We start from the raw sequence: 17,575 nt of genomic DNA, 5'->3' as shown, positions 1-17,575 counted from the left end.
GCACTACTTAAACATATTAAAGATAAAAAAGATGTACATTATTTTAAGTTTCTTATTCTACAAGTTGTTAAAGACAACATTAGAGGTGGAGTTATGAAAAATGAGACTGAAAAAGGAGAAAAAAAATGGGTAGTTCGATTTAGGGCACAAACATTTCCAGGTCTTACTATTAAAAGACTTAAGAAACAGAATAAGCTGACTGTTTCTTTAAACACTGATTAAAAGGTCACATGCACTTTTATTTGATTACATGGTATTTAAGGAGTGTCTTTTTACATGTTCTGGTCATTTTGCCTGAAGAAGCTATTGTAGCGAAAGTATATACTTGCGTTTTTTAACCATGGTGCCAGAATACTTTTACTTCCTCTTTTGAACGACGCCAAAAAACAAGCAAATTACTGAAGCTAATTTTTTTTGCTCATATCACGGCCTCCAAGGCATCAACACTTTACTAGCAGCAAAGAAAGTAGGATCTTAGACTTGGTTGTTGTTGTTGTGTCTTTCGGCTTTTCCCGGTTAGGGGTCGCCACAGCGGAACTCCGGTCAGCTGATTGGCAATAGATTTTTACGTGCTGGCTTACTGGGCCTAACACACAACCTTCACCTAAGGAACGCCCATTCATGCATGTCGCCACACAGAAGATGCTCTAACTGAGAATCGAATGGGCAACATCTAACTTGAGGTGACAACGCTACCGCAGCACCACCACCGCATCTTAGACTTGGTAAAAATGTATACAATTCTTCCACTCTGTCATTCAGAGAGATTACCTGCAAAATCCATATTATTAAATAAGAAAGACATATCATAATGCAGACTGGAGACTTGTGTGCAGAAATTCAGGACAGGTCTCTCAAGTCCCACAGCCTGAAACTGGTTCAACTCACCCACGGCTCCTCTTACAGAGGAACTGGTTCATCTGCTGGATTCACTAAAACCGGTCACATTTGTTAGGTGTGGGGGTTGTGAATCCAGCTGTGGGGAAGCTGCTGCAAACGTGCCTTGAACCCCCCCCCCCCCCCAAAAAAAAAAAAAATCATAGGACTGCAATGGGTTCTGGTTTCTTATAACACCTGGGAGGTCAAACACCTCTCTGTACTGTGATACATCTTTCTTCTCTCACCTGAAATGTTCCTTACCTTAGCGAGGGTGACAAAGGACACATGATTCTGAGGGAATTCTGATGAAAGAGTTTTCTTTATCTAAATCATATGGGGGATGTTATTTGAACTGTGTAGGCCAAATTTTCCTCCTCCTCCTCTCTCGAGGATGTACTTGTGTATGAGATGTAAGGGGCATCAGTTAGCTTGGGGAAGAGGGAGCTGGAGACTTGCCTGAAAACTGCATGAAATTACAAGAGAAGTGCTTCTACTCAAACAGCAGAGGTTCTGAATGAACTGCGACCGGAAACCAGAGTCCTAAGAAGTGGAAGTCATTCTACACATGGTTCATTCAGGAGAGGGCATTTTTTGAGCAACCAAAAACATGCCTTGGAAATTCCAATCACGGAGTTATCTTCATTACTCCTGCCTATCTCCCCAGTGCGCTAAAGGGAAAAATGGAGTGTCTTTTTTTTTGTTAAGAGAAAGACTAGCTTGAGGTTGGAGGTCCACTGTTTGAAGAAAAGGTGAATGTAATGTACCATCTTCTTGGTACTCTGTGCAGAAAGATGCGCTACCAGCTTCCAGTGTGTTCACCACGAATGGTGTCAGACAGAAACCAGTACACATTTTAAGATTCCAAACCAGGACTCAATAATGGACTCACTGGCTGCTTCATCCTCAAACCTATGCGGTGCAGTCAGGGTGATTCTTCTCTCTTTGGTGTCATTAGAGGGTCATCTCTTTCAAACTCCTAACTGTAGTGCTTCTTCATGTGTGTCTTCTTAAGGGAAGAGCCTTCCCCCTCGAAGAATCTAAGACTGCTCACATGTTTGCAACATGGTTTCTAATTTCTTCTGTGCCATCTGTGCTTTAAATCTGGTTTATCTACTCCTATAGGTTCCTCTACAGAAACACGCACAAATATGGCAAACAGATGGACAAGGCTTGCCTAAGGAAAAAAGGCACTGAGAACGACAATCTTTTACCAGGGCTTGATGCCTGAACTTACCTTTAAGGCCGGTAAGAGGTATACCATAGGAACCAGAGGTTTTTTTTTTTGACAAAAAAACTACTACAATACAGAACAGAAAGACTGTAAGAAGAGGTAAAGTATACTCAATGGGCCACTTTATTTTTGAACACTCAACAGGAACTCTGGGGCTTAAGGCAGAGCATGAACAACTGTGGACTTGTTCACTGAGAAGTATAAATAACTGTGGCAAAATACAATCTGGTGGTATGGCTGGTTTCTCCTTTTACCTGGGATGCAGTCATACAGGCCTGCCCAGCATCGTTGCATTAAAATAATTATGAAATTTGGAAGGATAGATAACAGCTTGTGGCCAAAACCCTTAAGTAATGAACAGCACAGCAACAGTGACATTATCACAAAGATCTGGGTAGTGTGTAACTAAAGGGATTCATCTTTAATCTAAGCTATGCTTCTTGCAACTGCCTTGTAAAAGCTCAAGTGAGGTCTAGAAAGGGTGTGTGTGTGTGTGTGGGTGTGTGTGTACGCGCTTGTAAAAAACTTCAGCAGTGATTTAAAATGGGTAAAGCTGTATAGAATCTATGAATGTTTTTTCAGAAATATATGTAGCAGATACTTGAAATGCAATAAGCCATGTTGAAGCAGCACAGGTGGTTTGAGGTACAACAAAATGGCCACAGAAGAGTCACCCACCCGAGACTGAGGCAAACTGGTAGCCTGCTGAGATGCCAAAGGCAGTTTGTTTAACTTTTTCTTTTTGTGGCTGGAAGAAGGACCATTAGTGGAACCGGTAGTTTGTTCCACGGCCAAGATGAAAATGATTCCTCATTCCGGGTGATAAGCAGAAAATGCAGGTAGAAACTACAAGTCATTAAAAGTAATTTCTTTTCACAGGAAAGCACGGTAAAAAGCACTTTTTAGCGGACGGTAATTTCTTTAGAGAAGAAATAGTTTTCAGTTACTTTAAGCAACTTTTAAAATGACAGGGAAAAACAGTGCTCCTGATTAAAAGTATGATACAGTCTCGTGACAAGTCCGTTAAAACACAAATCTTCTAGCTTTAAAATAACTTTCCTGAAGAAGGTGATAAAAAAGAAAACACATACTTACAAAACAGAAGGTTTTTCCCCATAGGGAGCTTACCTGCCCAGCAAAGGAACAGCAACAAGCAGACAATGGATCCTCGAAAGCCTAACAGGAGAGTACCCTTCGGAATCAGTAAATTTCTGGAGAGCTTGGTGCCCGAACCTGTCTTATTCAGCTCTGTTTAAGCTGCCTGTGTTTGGGTGCATGGAAGGAGCGCTGGATGTTATAACCTTGGCAGGATATAACCCATATAGCTAAGGCTACTGCAGCAGTTATCAACATCTTCACTTACATTACTCTGTGCAAAAATACATCTGTATGCCTCATTTTTTAAAGTGTATTGTCGAATTTCTTTAGGAATGTCATTCTGCCTGAAGCTAGTGGTTATCTGCTTAGTGATTTACATATGATAAACTGCACAAAATGATGAATGATCACTGTTACCACCTTTTTAAGGTGGCTAACTCAACTTGGCTAACTCAAATAATGCAGATTGCTCATTTTAATAGTAAGTACAACCGGTGACCTTGATATGCTAAGTCAAGTCTAGTCTAGCTTGTTTCAGCCTATTACCATAAGCAGGACATGGGTACTGACACTCAAATATTTAGTATTAGTTCCTCCAGGAAAACACTATGCATATAAATGCAAGTAATTTTAACCCAATTACTGTTGGTAAAAAGTACAGAAAGGAACTAGGCTGACAGTGAGGTGGGTAAATTACCAGGACGCCATTACTCATAGTTCTACTTTTCAGTGGACACTGAGAAGCTTATTTGTACTTGGCTGGTGTTGGTCACAGCCAAAGGCAATACAGTGCTCACTTACCATATGCTCTTAAGGCCAAGCACCTCACATAAATTATATGTTAGTTGTATGTTTTTTATGGCTGCCCCTGACATATCAGGCATTCTGATATTATGACTTGCCAAACTGTGTCCTCTATTACTCCATCAGCAGGAGCTCTGCAGCATACCACTCCACTGAGAACTAGCCCTATGCATAAGCTGTAGCTATGACCAGCAGCCTAATGGGATTATGTTATTGTGCACTACCCCATGGACCTCAAGTGACAGAGGATACAGCTTTCAAGAACAGTAGCTTTGTCGCATGCCACTCACGGAGAACTGCCCATATGCTTATGAGCAGTAGCCTACTGGGATTATTTACTATGCAATGTAAGCAACTTTAACAAGAGCCTACCTGTATAATGTAAAGTGGCCAGACATTTACTGATTTGTGCTGGATAGTGGCTGTGAGATTCCCTCAAGGGAATAGTCCAAACATTCTACAGCCCACTGACCTACTTGGCCACTGTCCATTAACGTATATGGCTTTACACTGCTAATCATCTCCACCACTAGAATCAATAAAAAAAAAAAAGTTTGACAAGACACTCAACTTTAGATTGGAGCCTTAACAAGGACCCAAACACAATAATTCAAAACATCTGTATGTCTGCCAGACGCAATACGTGACCACCTTTCCATCTATGCAGTCAGACTTCAGTACACCTTCTAAAAACAATCTATAACCAAACATGCAATACATCTAAAAACAATTTATAACCAAATATGCAATACATTTAACAAAGACACCTTTTATCAATATTCTAACCCAGTATAACTGAACAATTAAAATCCATGCCACTTGCTGCCATCTTACATTTTAATGAAACTTTTATAAATGTTCTTAACAACCTAGCTTTTGGACAAATAAGAGAGTCAAATCAAACACTACACTATAGTTAACTAAAACTACAAACACCATGCCTGAAAGAATGATATAAAAGCGACAAAAGCAGAACACAACATTCATTTCATTCACTTGGGTATCTCAGAATGCTTCTTAAATACTACATTAAAATGAATAAACAAACCTATTATACCAACCTCCAACACACACACACACACACACACACACACACACACGCGCACACACGCACACACACACACACACACACACACACACACACACACACACACACACACGACTTTATAGTTACCACTAAACAAACTAATACATCCTGGTCAAACCATCAACACCAACACTCACTCAACCTCTAAAACCACTGACTCAACACCAACTCAATTCAACTTCTACCTTATAAAGACAGTGCTAGACCATAATTAATAACCATTCATCCTTCCCCAACATCCAGTCCTAGCCAGTCACATTCATTTTCCTTCCCCCCAGCCTCCATCTCTAGGAAAAAACTTCTACTGAAACTAAAACTAACCTCTTTAGTTGTTGATCAGCTTCCAACAGAATACCTAAAATTAACAGCTGAAGCCATGGATTTCCATGTATGCGTACTGATAAACTGATACACATCCGAGAGATGTCCCAGCCATCTTGAAAAAAAATCCTATATAATACCACCACAAAGGCGGCATACCAGATTTTTTTAAAGACACAATGACACCCTATTCCCCCTCTAAAATACTAGAAAAATAAATCCACTCGCAACTTACAGAGTGGATCAACTCTCAACAAACTTCTTCCCAAAACCCAGCAAGGTTTTAGACCACATTGTGGTACTACCACTGCTCCCCTCGATTTCTTCAATATCGTAAGCCAACATAAGAATGACAGCAACTGGGTATCTCACAAGTCTTAGACTTATCAAAAGTATTTGACACCATATCAAATCAGCATCTTACTGACTTCCCTCCCTCCGCTTCACACAGCCCTCTCTCATCGTTCCACAGCTATCTGACGTATACGTAACAAGCAGTCCAATGGAAATAAAATCTCTCCCTCCTACCAGCCACTCTCAGCATCTCACAAGGAATATTAGGCTCCCTCTTAAATAAACACTTTCATAAAACAAACTACATAATGCCACCCATCTCGCCAACTTAATTCAATATGCAGACAGCTCAACCCTTACATGTGCAGCCCCCTCCCTACCAACACTTCAGGACATCACCAAAAATACTTTGACTGCTAATGAAACTTGGCTCTTCACTGCTGAACAAATACCAAAATGAAAGAATCTTTCAAAATTTTCTCAACACAAAACTTGAAACTGTAACCCAAAGAAAACTTCTGGGTGTCCTAATTGACAACCACCTCAAATTTGTCCAACGCATACTAAAAGACATTAAAAAAAAAAAGAAGAATTTTGTCTCCCTCTATAGAACCCAGCACTACCTGACAGACTATGCAAGACAAACACTAGAATCTACCTACCTTCTTCCATCTCTACTATATACCTCACTTATTATAACTAACTTAAATACTACAGTTAAATCTATTCGTTCTATCTATTAACAATAAAGTAGCCAGATTTGCTGCCATCCTTACGTATAGGACTCATCACTGCAGAGCCCCGACACTAAACTAGCTTAAGTTAGCAGACTATAAAACATACACACAAGTTATAACTAACTGCACACAATCTTATACAGGCACCAGGAAAAATGTCCAGCACTAAACGATACCCAGCAGCACTGCCCTATAAGTAGAGAACTTCACTCAATCAATGAGCTCTTCGTAAGCACGACAAAGTCTAATAACTCACCAGTTGGCTCACTACATTCCCATTATGCATCTAAACTCTGGAATACTACCCCAATGTACCTAAAGCAGACCATGAAACATCATGCCTTCGAGCCCTTGCTTAAACACTGCCTAAACCATAAGTGGTCATGCACATACTCTCTCTGGATAACTCCCTTTTCTTTTGTCAGCTAACCCTTACCCATTTATACCTTCTATCACTTTCTACACAACAAACCTTTCTACTTTCAATTTCCTTCCTACCTTAACATACACTTTATTTCAATTTGACACTGCCACTTATCGCCTTCAAATATTCTTCACCACTCTTATAACCATGTTATGTATGTCAGTATCCTAGCATTCTGCCTCTACTATCCTTGACTCAGCAGCTATACAATGTATTTTCTCCTTTTAGCTTTGACTACTGACTAATGTGACACATTCCTCATCTCAGTTATTTATTCCCAATATCTATACTGTAACCCTCCTTATCAAAGTCTTAAAAATCATACTCTCTCTCTATATATCTCTATATACATATATATATATATATATATAAAACATATATATATATATATATATATATACACACACACATACACACATTTTACATACATTTGATATATATGCATGTATATCTATATATATGACACACAAACACACACACATTTTATATATATAATATTATATATGCATGCATATATGCATGCATATATGCACAATGGATATAAATTTTACACACCCCTGTTAAAATGCCAGGTTTTTGTGATATAAAAAATGAGATCGCAATAAATCATTTCAAAACTTTTCCCACCTTTAATATGACCTATAACCTGTACAATTCAATTGAAAAACAAACAAATTTGTTGGGAGAAAAAAATGTACAATAAGCTGGTTGCATAAGTGTGCACATCCTTAAACTAATACTTTGTTGAAGCACCCTTTGATTCAATTACAACATTCAGTCTTCTTGGGGAGGTGTCTATCTTGACTTGGCAATATTTGCCCACTCTTCCTTGCAAAAGCTCTCCAAATCTGCCAGACTGCAAGGGCATCTCTCTTGTGCACAGCCCTCTTCAGGTCACCCCACAGATTTTCTATTGGATTTAGGTCTGGGCTCTGGCTGGGCCATTCCAAAACTTTAATTTTCTTCTGGTGAAACTATTCTTTTGTTGATTTGGATGTATGTTTGGGGTCACTGTCATATTGAAAGGTGCAATTCCTCTTCATCTTCAGCTTTCTAGCAGACGCCTGAAGGTCTTGGGCCAAAAGTGACTGGTATTTGGAACTGTTCATAATTCCCTCCACCTTGATTAAAGCCCCAGTTCCAGCTGAAGAAAAGTAACCCCAAAGCATGATACTGCCACCACCATGCTTCACCATGGGGATGGTGTTCTTTTGGTGATGCAGTGTGTTGTTTTTGTGCTAAACATACCTTCTGGAATTGTGGCCTAAAAGTTCAACCTTGGTCTCATCAGACCATAACACATTTTCCCACGTGCTTTTGGGAGACTATGTATTGTTTTGCAAATTTAAGCCAGGCGTGGGTGTTTTTCTGTGTAAAAAAAAAAAAAAAAGAGGCTTCTGTGTTCCAACCCTACCCCATAGCTCAGACATATGGAGAATACGGGAGACTGCTTTCACATGTAGTACACAACCAGTACTTTCCAGAAATTCCTGCAGCTCCTTCAGTGTTGCTGTAGGTCTCCAGGCAGCCTCCTTGACCAGTTTTCATCTTGTCTTTTCATCAGTGTTGGAGAGAGAACCAGTTCTTTACAACATCACTATTGTCCCATATTTTCTCCACTTTTTAATGACCGTCTTTACCGTGTTCCATCCAATGCTGTGGAAATTGTTTGTACCCTTCTCCTGAGGAATACCTTTCAACAATGAGATCCTTTGATGCTTTGCAAGCTCTCTGTGAACCACGGCATTTTTTGTAGCAGGCAACTGAGTAAATATCAGGAAAATCCTACTAGGACAGCTGAACTTTTTTTGGGGTTAATCAGAGTCTTTTTAATTGATGGCAGTTGTGTACGCAAGACTGAATGCTGTAATTAAATAAAAAGGAGCTTCCACAAAGTATTAGTTTAAGGGTGTGCACACTTATACAACCAGCTAATTGTACATTTTTTATGTTTTACAATTTTTTTCCCTAACAGATGTACTTGTTTTTCAATTGAATTATACAGGTTTATAGGTCACATTAAAGGTGGGAAAAGCAATGAAATGATTTATTGTGGTCTCTTTTTTAGATCACAAAAACCTGGCATTTTTAACAGGGGCGTTAAGCTTTTTATATCCACTGTATATACATATAAATGCCAGCTTGTCATATATATTGCACATGAACTATTTACGTACGTACTATGTTTTACACTTAGAATTTACATTTACTGTACAATGCCACCACAGAAGAAATACCTGCTTTACCTTTGTATACTGCCACTACAGAACATTTTTTGATCAAAACATGTTAAGAACCATTTATGTAATGTATTTTTGTAAAAAAAAATTTTGTCACAAGTACATTAAATGTATCTGCTGGAGCTTCTCTCTCCTGACCTCCACGGAAAATGGGCTATGTTGATTGCCGAAGTCCAAATATACAAAGACAAAATTCTATGCATGTCCCAATAAGGTTTGACTGAAGCAGTATTTCTAAGTTTCTATAAACATATGTGCTGCATCTGTGTCCTTTCAGACAAAAACTAAGGTCTAGTAACAGAAACCTAATGCAGTCAGTAAACTTCAGCATTATACAAAACTCAAACACAGAAAAGACAATCCAGACATATCAAATATTTATTCCACTGTATACAGAGCTATAATGCACTACTACTAACAAATGTTCTACAACATACATTTGATCTGCATATATAAATTAAAAGACACAATGTACAACAGTGACAGGAGTAGCAAATTTCCTTGCATGAGGCATCCGGTAGACTCCTTGGCTCACGGTAACTCAGACCTCAGTCAGTTGAATGTTAAGCTGAAAACAGTAAGTTGACAGCACTGGTCTCCATGCAGAGGCTGCCTCTGGGTATTCACTGAACTGATGGACTAATTGAAATCAGAGAGACTGGCACCTTGGGCAACACCATTTAATTACAGTAAACTAAGTTTGAAAAAGACAGCATGCTGTTGTTCAAGAACATAGAAGATACTGCTATTGCTAGTAACATATAAACAACCCATATTACTGTTAAAAAATGCTTCAGCAGCATCTTAAAAATACCAGCTTATGCAGTGACGTCACTGAAGCAAAGTTGCCCCAAACCTAAAACACCACCAAGACAGATCAAAGCACAACAAAAAATTTCATGAAGTTTTTCAGATGCTTTACACCACATATTTAATATATGTACCAGAAATGCACAGTACAAGTTCTTACTATTAAGCATTTCATAGTTGCATATTTCTGAAGGTGATATAACAAAGGCAGGCAACTATTCTGTATGCAATAGTCAATGTAAACAGTGAAGCTTTTTATCTTGCACATTTCTACAGCACATCAGTTTATTATACCGACCCTTAAAATATAGATGCAGGGACAACTGAAGTATCCTGACAACTTGATCTACAAAAGCTAGAAAAGTTTTGGAAAACAATTAAAAACTGCACTAACAATATATAATGTAACAAATCCTCAGTTGTATTAATATCTGCAACAGTTACACTAAAATAATTTTATAAAGACTTTCTCAAAGTACATTTCTATACTTGATACTTTTTATAATTCTGATTGTATGGGGGATGCTGTGACACCTCTGTTGAAAATATTTTGCCAGTATTGTCCACTAAACACATGGTCACAGTTATTTGTACCCCCCCCCCCCCCCAAGAATGTACACGGTAGGAGCAGAAAGTACAACTCACCTGAGAAATGATGGACTGAGTAAAAGGCAGTGCAGCAGCAGTTAATGAGCGTCGTTCCAAAGGCAGCAAGTCTGTACCAATCACATCCTTTGGGCTGATAATATCCCAATCTTCCAGCAAAGGACCTGGCAAAAAAGGAGATAGAGAAATAGAAGTTGCATCACTACAGCACTCAGGTAAGCTGGGTAAGTTGTAACTTCAACTCTCTCTTATTAGATTGCTCCTGTTTTCAAAGCTCTTCACTTAGCTCTCGGAGGATATACAATTACTTCCTATTTATATATCCATTACCTTGTAAACTACTTTTAGCTTACTTGTTATAAAAGTAAGTTGATGCATCAATTAATTTCTTATTAATTTCTTTCCATCAGCTCAATTTTACAGTTCACAATAGAAACTACCTCTATATTTCCTCTATATTTCAGCTCTCTATATTGCTGCTTAATTTATTTATTACTTACTATTATTTATTGGCATTTGTTTACCGGGAAAGTTCACTGGGCCAAAAGAACACCTTTTCAGTGGAGGACCGAGGAGAAAAACTCCACAATGGCAGTTAGTATAACAGTACAAGGCATATAAAACAGTTAGTAGATAAGAGCAATAATCAAAACAGACCATAAAAAGTTTGCAAACACACACTATGTACAGATTTATACAGTTAAAAGTTAACTAATCTAGTATCGTATTATAATACAGTAGAAGTAGCATTCTAAAAAAGAGAAAAGTATTTTCAAAGCATTCTGCAAGTATAAGCAGCACAATAGTGTAGGGTAGAATGGATGTCTAGATAGATAATAAGGCAAAGACAAATAGTAAAGCAGAAGATAAATTATTTGTTTTGAGTAGTGATGAGAGTTTTGAAGAAATGGAGATGTAAGTTAACTTGGGAATAACTCAGGTGTAGGGAGTCAGGTTATGGATGGATAAGACATGAGACACCTGCAAGCATGTTACCAGCTGGGAGTTTAGGTTTTACTACTTGCAGGGAGAGTTGATTTTCAGATCTAAGCGGTCAAGAGCTGGGCAGTCTGAGGGTTTGTAACCAATTTTGTGTGCTGTGATTAGGCATAGATAGGTTAAATAAATGTAGAAGTTAAAGCCAGTTAAGTGATTTTAGGGCAATGCAGTAATGGGAGTATTTTGCATTGGTTACAAACTTGGCTACCTTGTTATAACACGACTCAAGCTTGGCTTTTAGGGTGGAGTGGATATTGGCAAGGAGAGGGGCTCCAAACAGGAGAGAAGGTATGAGGAAGGTTAAGGCGAGTGTATGCTTTGTAGAACAGTTAAGTAGCACTTCTGTCTGTACAGGGTGCCTAGTTTACAGTTTGTTTTTTGTTATTATTGTGGATGCAAAGGTCAAAAGACAGGCTTTCATAGAGAATAACTCCTAGTAATTTAGTGTGGCAGACAACAACATCTACAGCAGTGTTATTTTGAGAAGGAATGGTGAAATCTGTCTCGTTAACAGAGAGGTTTTTCTAGGGAGTAAATCATTTTTTTTTATTTGGGTGTACAGCTAGATGATTATTGGCCATCCAGATTTCAGTAATCGTAAAGGCATTTTGGCTTTTCTGCAGAACTTCTGTTGCTGATTTAGCAGAGCAAAAAATGGTCGAATCTTCTGCATACTGTACAACAGTTACGTTTTTATGGTTGGTATGGAAGTCATTTATTAAAATGCTGAAGTGAAGAGGTCCTAAGATACAGCCTTGGGAGAAACCAGTTGAAGACTCAAGAAACGGAGAGAAACAGTTGGCCATCTAGTAGATTGTTGTCTACCTTTAGATAGTTAGTGAACCAGTTTAGAGATGGGGGGGGGTACTGAGGAGTAGGGGGTGAGAGACTGTCAAATGCTTATGAAATGTAGAGAAAGAGAGAGGATCAAAATTTATCAGCATTTCTAGCTTGGTTGACTGCGTCCATAAAAGTGGTACTGTGGCCAGGCCTAAACCCATGTTGAGTAGGGGAAAGGGCCTGGTTTAGGAGTAGATAGTTTAGAAGCTGATAATGAATACATTTTGAGGATTTGAGAGAATGGCAATGGGTCTGAAATTAGAGATACCTGTGTTTTTACCACCTTTATGGAGTGGAAGAAGGTATGCTTTTTTCCATAAAGTGGGAACAGACTCTTAGAGGGATCTATTGAGAAGTATGCTGATGGGACAGGCAATGGATTTTGCTGACATTTGGAGATATTCTGGAGGTAAGTTGTCAGGGGCACAGGAGCCAGGTTTCAGTTTAAGGAGAAGTTTAGTTATGACACAGATGGGAATAGGGGAAAAAGAAAAGGTGGATGGATTAGGGGTTGTATCCTGAGAGGGAGGTGATGGTTGATGACAGTTAGTGTCAGTTTGGGAAAAGGTAGGGGTAAGTTTAGCTATTTTGTCGATGAAATGTGAATTGAAGATGGTAGCGATTTCACTGGCAGTTTTCTCGGGGAATGGGTTGGGTTGCTTTTGGTACCAGGGTTAATTAGAGATGAAATAGAGCTCCAAAATTTCTTTGGATTTTGTTTGTGATTGTTTTGAAGGTTTATATAGTATTCTTTTTTATCTTTAAGCATTAGGTGTTTTGTTTGATTACGGAGTTGTCTAAATTTTAATTTCAATTCTGACAATGGACCTGATATCAACATCGATCAGCCTAATATGACACTTACTGAGCAGTTAAAAAAAAATTCGAAAAAATTATTTTCAAATATAAAAGATGTCAATTAGGTAACAGTTACCTGCTAAGGAATACTGAACTATCTCAGGTTCCAAAAGGGTTGTGCTTGTGGCGTTATCCTAATGGTATAGCAGGTAACAGTGAATTTCATGGTGAACTTCACAGTCTATTTGATACAGTGGGCTGTGATTTAATGCGCTTAATCATTAAATACAACAGTAAGTGCTTAGAGCAGCTTGATGTGGAACTGAACAACTCAATAGGAGCATCCACTCAGACTTACAGTTTGAACATTACAGTACAAACTTTGAATATGTAATTACATCTGTGAACAGTTACTGTTCCAAAAATCTGGAAAGTAAAATTAATAAATTGAAGAGAGATTCAGATGCCTATGCACACAGGAAAGCATATCCACAACCACCAGGTTTCCACAACAACCAAACAGGGAGGACCAATCAGAATTCGAATTCTGGCCATGATGTAAGAGGAAGTACAACCGAAGTTTCAAATGAAGCTGCCCCTTTAGAAGGGCCGGGACCAAGGAGATCGGAGTAGATAAAGAAGCAACAGAATCGGCTCCCATCATGAAGACAACAGAACGCCCACGAAACACATTTATAGCAAGGTGCACAGCCTAAGAAAATGAACAGCTACTACAGGAGGTAGCTGGGGGGTTTTATTCTTGCAATTTGGTGGACAGTTTGCTGCAGTCTGAGGAACAGTGTCAAACTACGGATTTATCCATACCTGCTGAACTGGCAGATGCTCCATTCAGTGACAACTTTCCAACGGTAACTATTATTGAAAACAAATCTAGTAATTATGTTGTTGTGTCTTTCGGCTTTTCCCGGTTAGGGGTCGCCACAGTGGAACTCAGGTCCGCTAATGATTGGCAGTAGATTTTTATGTGCTGGCTTGCCGGGCCTAACGCACAACCTTCAATGAAGGAACGCCCATTCACGCATGTCGCCACACAGAAGACGCTCTAACTGAGAATCGAATGGGCAACGTCTAACTGTGAGGCGACAACTCTACCGCAGCACCACCACCGCAGTTATAAAACAAATCTAGTAATTATAAAATTTACAATTATTCCAGCAAAAATTTATGTTCTGGTCATGCAAATGTTTTAGCTAAGGGTTTGATGTTTGTGCCTCCTAGGTGGGCTGATTTGGTCAACACTATTTACAATTTGAAAATGTATACTCTCAAATTAAATTTTAAGACAATTTTTTCTAATAAGAATGCAATAACAAATAATAATATACTACATCGTCCCAGTGTTTTTAACCCCCCCCCCTTAAATAAGTCTATTCAGGTATTTGAAAGGGTTTGTGACTTTGAAATTCGGTATTTATTAAAGCAGAAAAATAAGCTGGGGTAAAGTAATATAACAGAGGAAGAAAAAAGATTTTTGAATGAGCTTACTGATGATCCTAGTAGTAGGGTGCTGAAACCCGACAAGGGGGTGGGGCTGTAAATATGGATTCAGTAGCTAAACAAAATCAAATTAATTCATTACTGTTTGGAGACCAATATTGTGAAGTATTTTGTAATTAAATAAATGTGTCACTTCACAAAACTGATTTGTTATTGGAAGATATGTTAATACAGGGTGAAATTTTGAAAAATAAATATGATTTTATGCCAGTATTTTTGGTATAGCCAAAAATATACAAGGGGCTAATTAATCCAACTTTTAGGCCTATTGTGGATGGTTCTAGGTCCAAAACCTACTATATATCTCAATGGATAGACCAACATATAAAGGGAGGTTTAACAAATTATATTCACATTTGCAAGGATTCTTGGCATTTTTGGAACTAGTCAATAGCACGCCTTACAGTGAGACAGGAGTGTTTGCAACCAGTGATGTACATGATTGGTTTTCTGCAATACCTCGGGATGAAGGATTGCAGTGGTTTGAACAGTCTGCTACAGATAATTTGAGTAATACCACTACAAAAGCATGTGTTACTTTAATGGAGATGGTATTGGAAAACAATTTCATTTATTCTGAAGGACAAACCTACAGACAGACAACAGGAGTGGCAATGGGTATTGCGTGTGCCTCAAGCTTCACCAATTGTGTCATGGCTAAATGGGAATTGGAATATATTTTTTCTAATGAATATGTTGGCAGTTAGTCACTATAATTTTGGACGATGCATTTATTTTTTTGGTGGATACAGTAGAAAAATTAAGAGAATTTTTAGAGTATATCAACAATACTGTTGAATTTTAAAAATTTTCTTCTCATTTTGATGAGTCTAAGATTTCCTTTTTGGATGTGGACATAGGGAAGGATACCTCATATAGAAGCTTTTACTCTACTATTTTCTGAAAACCCACGCTTTCTAACACTTACCTTCATTATTCCACTTGGCATCCCAGACACCAAAAAAAGGCAGTAGTTAAAGGCCAGCTTGTGAGTTTGGCAAGAATGGTGTCAAATCTGAATATGTTCCATGTAGAAATTAATAAGGTACTGCATATGTTTTGGAAAAGAGGTTACCCTGGACACTTTTTAGTGGATATATACAATGAGGTTGTTCTTAAAAGAAACAATGGATTTTACACACCTATTTTAGGGAAACCACAATTAAGCATTGAAAATATGGAAGTTGTACATCCTGTTGAACAAATTAGCAACTACAAGAATAGTTTTATTACATTTACAGTGGCTAGTCAATGTATCTTTGAATGTTTATGTAAAAACTGGGAAGCCATTTTGAGGGATGCTGATTTAGTAGAAAAGTGGGGGCTAAACCTTTGGTGGTTTATAAGAAGGAAGACCACTAAAAAGTTATTTGGAGAAGAGGTTCACTCCAATACTGCATCTAGACAGGTCTGGCACCAAAACGTGTGGTAATTGTTCCTCATGTAGTTATATTAATAGTGCTGATAGTTTTACCATTAACCATCGGGTGTATTACATAAGGGGTTGTTTTTCTTGTAACACATCAAGTATTGTAATCAATGCACTGCATTTTACATTGGAAAGAGTAGTAGGCAGTTTAAAAGGCAGATATATGAGCATATTTTAGATATTAGACATAAAAAAACTACCAACACTCTTTATAGGCATGTGGAGAAAAATGTTAACCACAGTTTAATTTTTTAATCATTGAGCAAGTTAAAAAAGATGCTCAGGGAAGGATTATTGATGAACATCTAGATAAAAAGGAGTTGGGATAGCAATTGTTACTGAATGCCTGTAATTAACCCTGGACTTAATGATTCTTGCTCTATTAATTCATTATTAAAGTTGAAATTTTAAGGTGTTTGTTAAATTTCAGTATTTTACATTTGTATAGAATGATTGTTGTATGTTTTAGCATTTTATTGTCTTTGCTTCAACATGTGACACATCATGAGAAGTATATATGGGTGTGGTCGTAATTCATTCATTGTTCTGAAGAAGTTCTTTTGAACAAAAGCACTCAACCAATAAAGTTTTTCTGCTCCTTGGAAGTAGTTTACTGGTCTCTCTACCTGTTCTTGGTTTGGTGTTGTGGTGCTGTGGATGCTTTTTCATTTACTCTCACAAATCTTCCTGGGACAAAGTTTCTGTGCAGAAGTCAAAATCTGTAGGACTCTGGAAGTTAGCCTGAACTATTTAACCATCACTGGAACTGGAGAAACCATGTGGTCACATGAGGGCTTTTATGTTGGGGTGAGACACCCTGGAGGGGTGATAGAGATGATCTGGAGCAAAGTCCATTCAGCATGAGACTAGAAAAGGGAAACCATGCCAACAAATGCCAGAAGAGAGCAATAACATACCAACAAATGCCAAAAGAGAGCAATAACAGTCACTGTAGCCTTGCTCCACTTTGTTTTCTGCAAAAGGTTTAGGATGAGTGGAGTGGGAGGATATGCATAAAGGAGACCGGGAGGCCAAGTGTGGATCAGGACACACCCCCTCTTAGGGGATTAGGGCAAAGTACCTGCTCCATTGGATGTTGAATGAGGAAGCAAAGAGATTGCAGCTCGGCTGGCTTCAACAGCTGAAAATCTGATCCACTACTGTTTGACTGAGTGATCCCTAGTGAGGAAGACAGACTTGCACAACCAGTCTGCTACCTGCTAAAACACAAGACTTCCCTGGTATGTGCACTGCTATCAGAAACTGGTGATAAGACATTGCCCACTGCCAAACTCTCATGGCCTCTCAAAATAACATACTTTTCTATTTAAAAAAAAAAATAATCCACCTAAAAGAAAAGGGATTTTTACTTCTTAGTTTTTACAGGAACATACATCAATTACGTAGTTTCACATGTGCCTTGTCTCAAACTTGTAGAGAACATCACCAGTAACATAAAT

General features: G+C 38.3%; 1 protein-coding gene across 1 annotated transcript in view; it reads right to left on the bottom strand.

The window, feature by feature from the left end:
• Positions 1–17,575, bottom strand: part of TBC1D25 (TBC1 domain family member 25) — a 312,334-nt gene that overhangs the window by 196,722 nt on the left and 98,037 nt on the right. The window contains exon 3 of the mRNA XM_044079318.1: positions 10,571–10,695. Coding sequence (XP_043935253.1) covers positions 10,571–10,695 — 125 coding nt within the window. The remainder of the gene's footprint in view (positions 1–10,570; positions 10,696–17,575) is intronic.

This window comes from Protopterus annectens, chromosome 8.part0, assembly GCF_019279795.1.
Source record: "Protopterus annectens isolate FY-2018-M chromosome 8.part0, PAN1.0, whole genome shotgun sequence".
Classification (NCBI taxonomy): domain Eukaryota; kingdom Metazoa; phylum Chordata; order Ceratodontiformes; family Protopteridae; genus Protopterus; species Protopterus annectens.
Note: the sequence above shows the minus strand (reverse complement) of the source record. Positions and strands in the feature narration are given on the sequence as shown.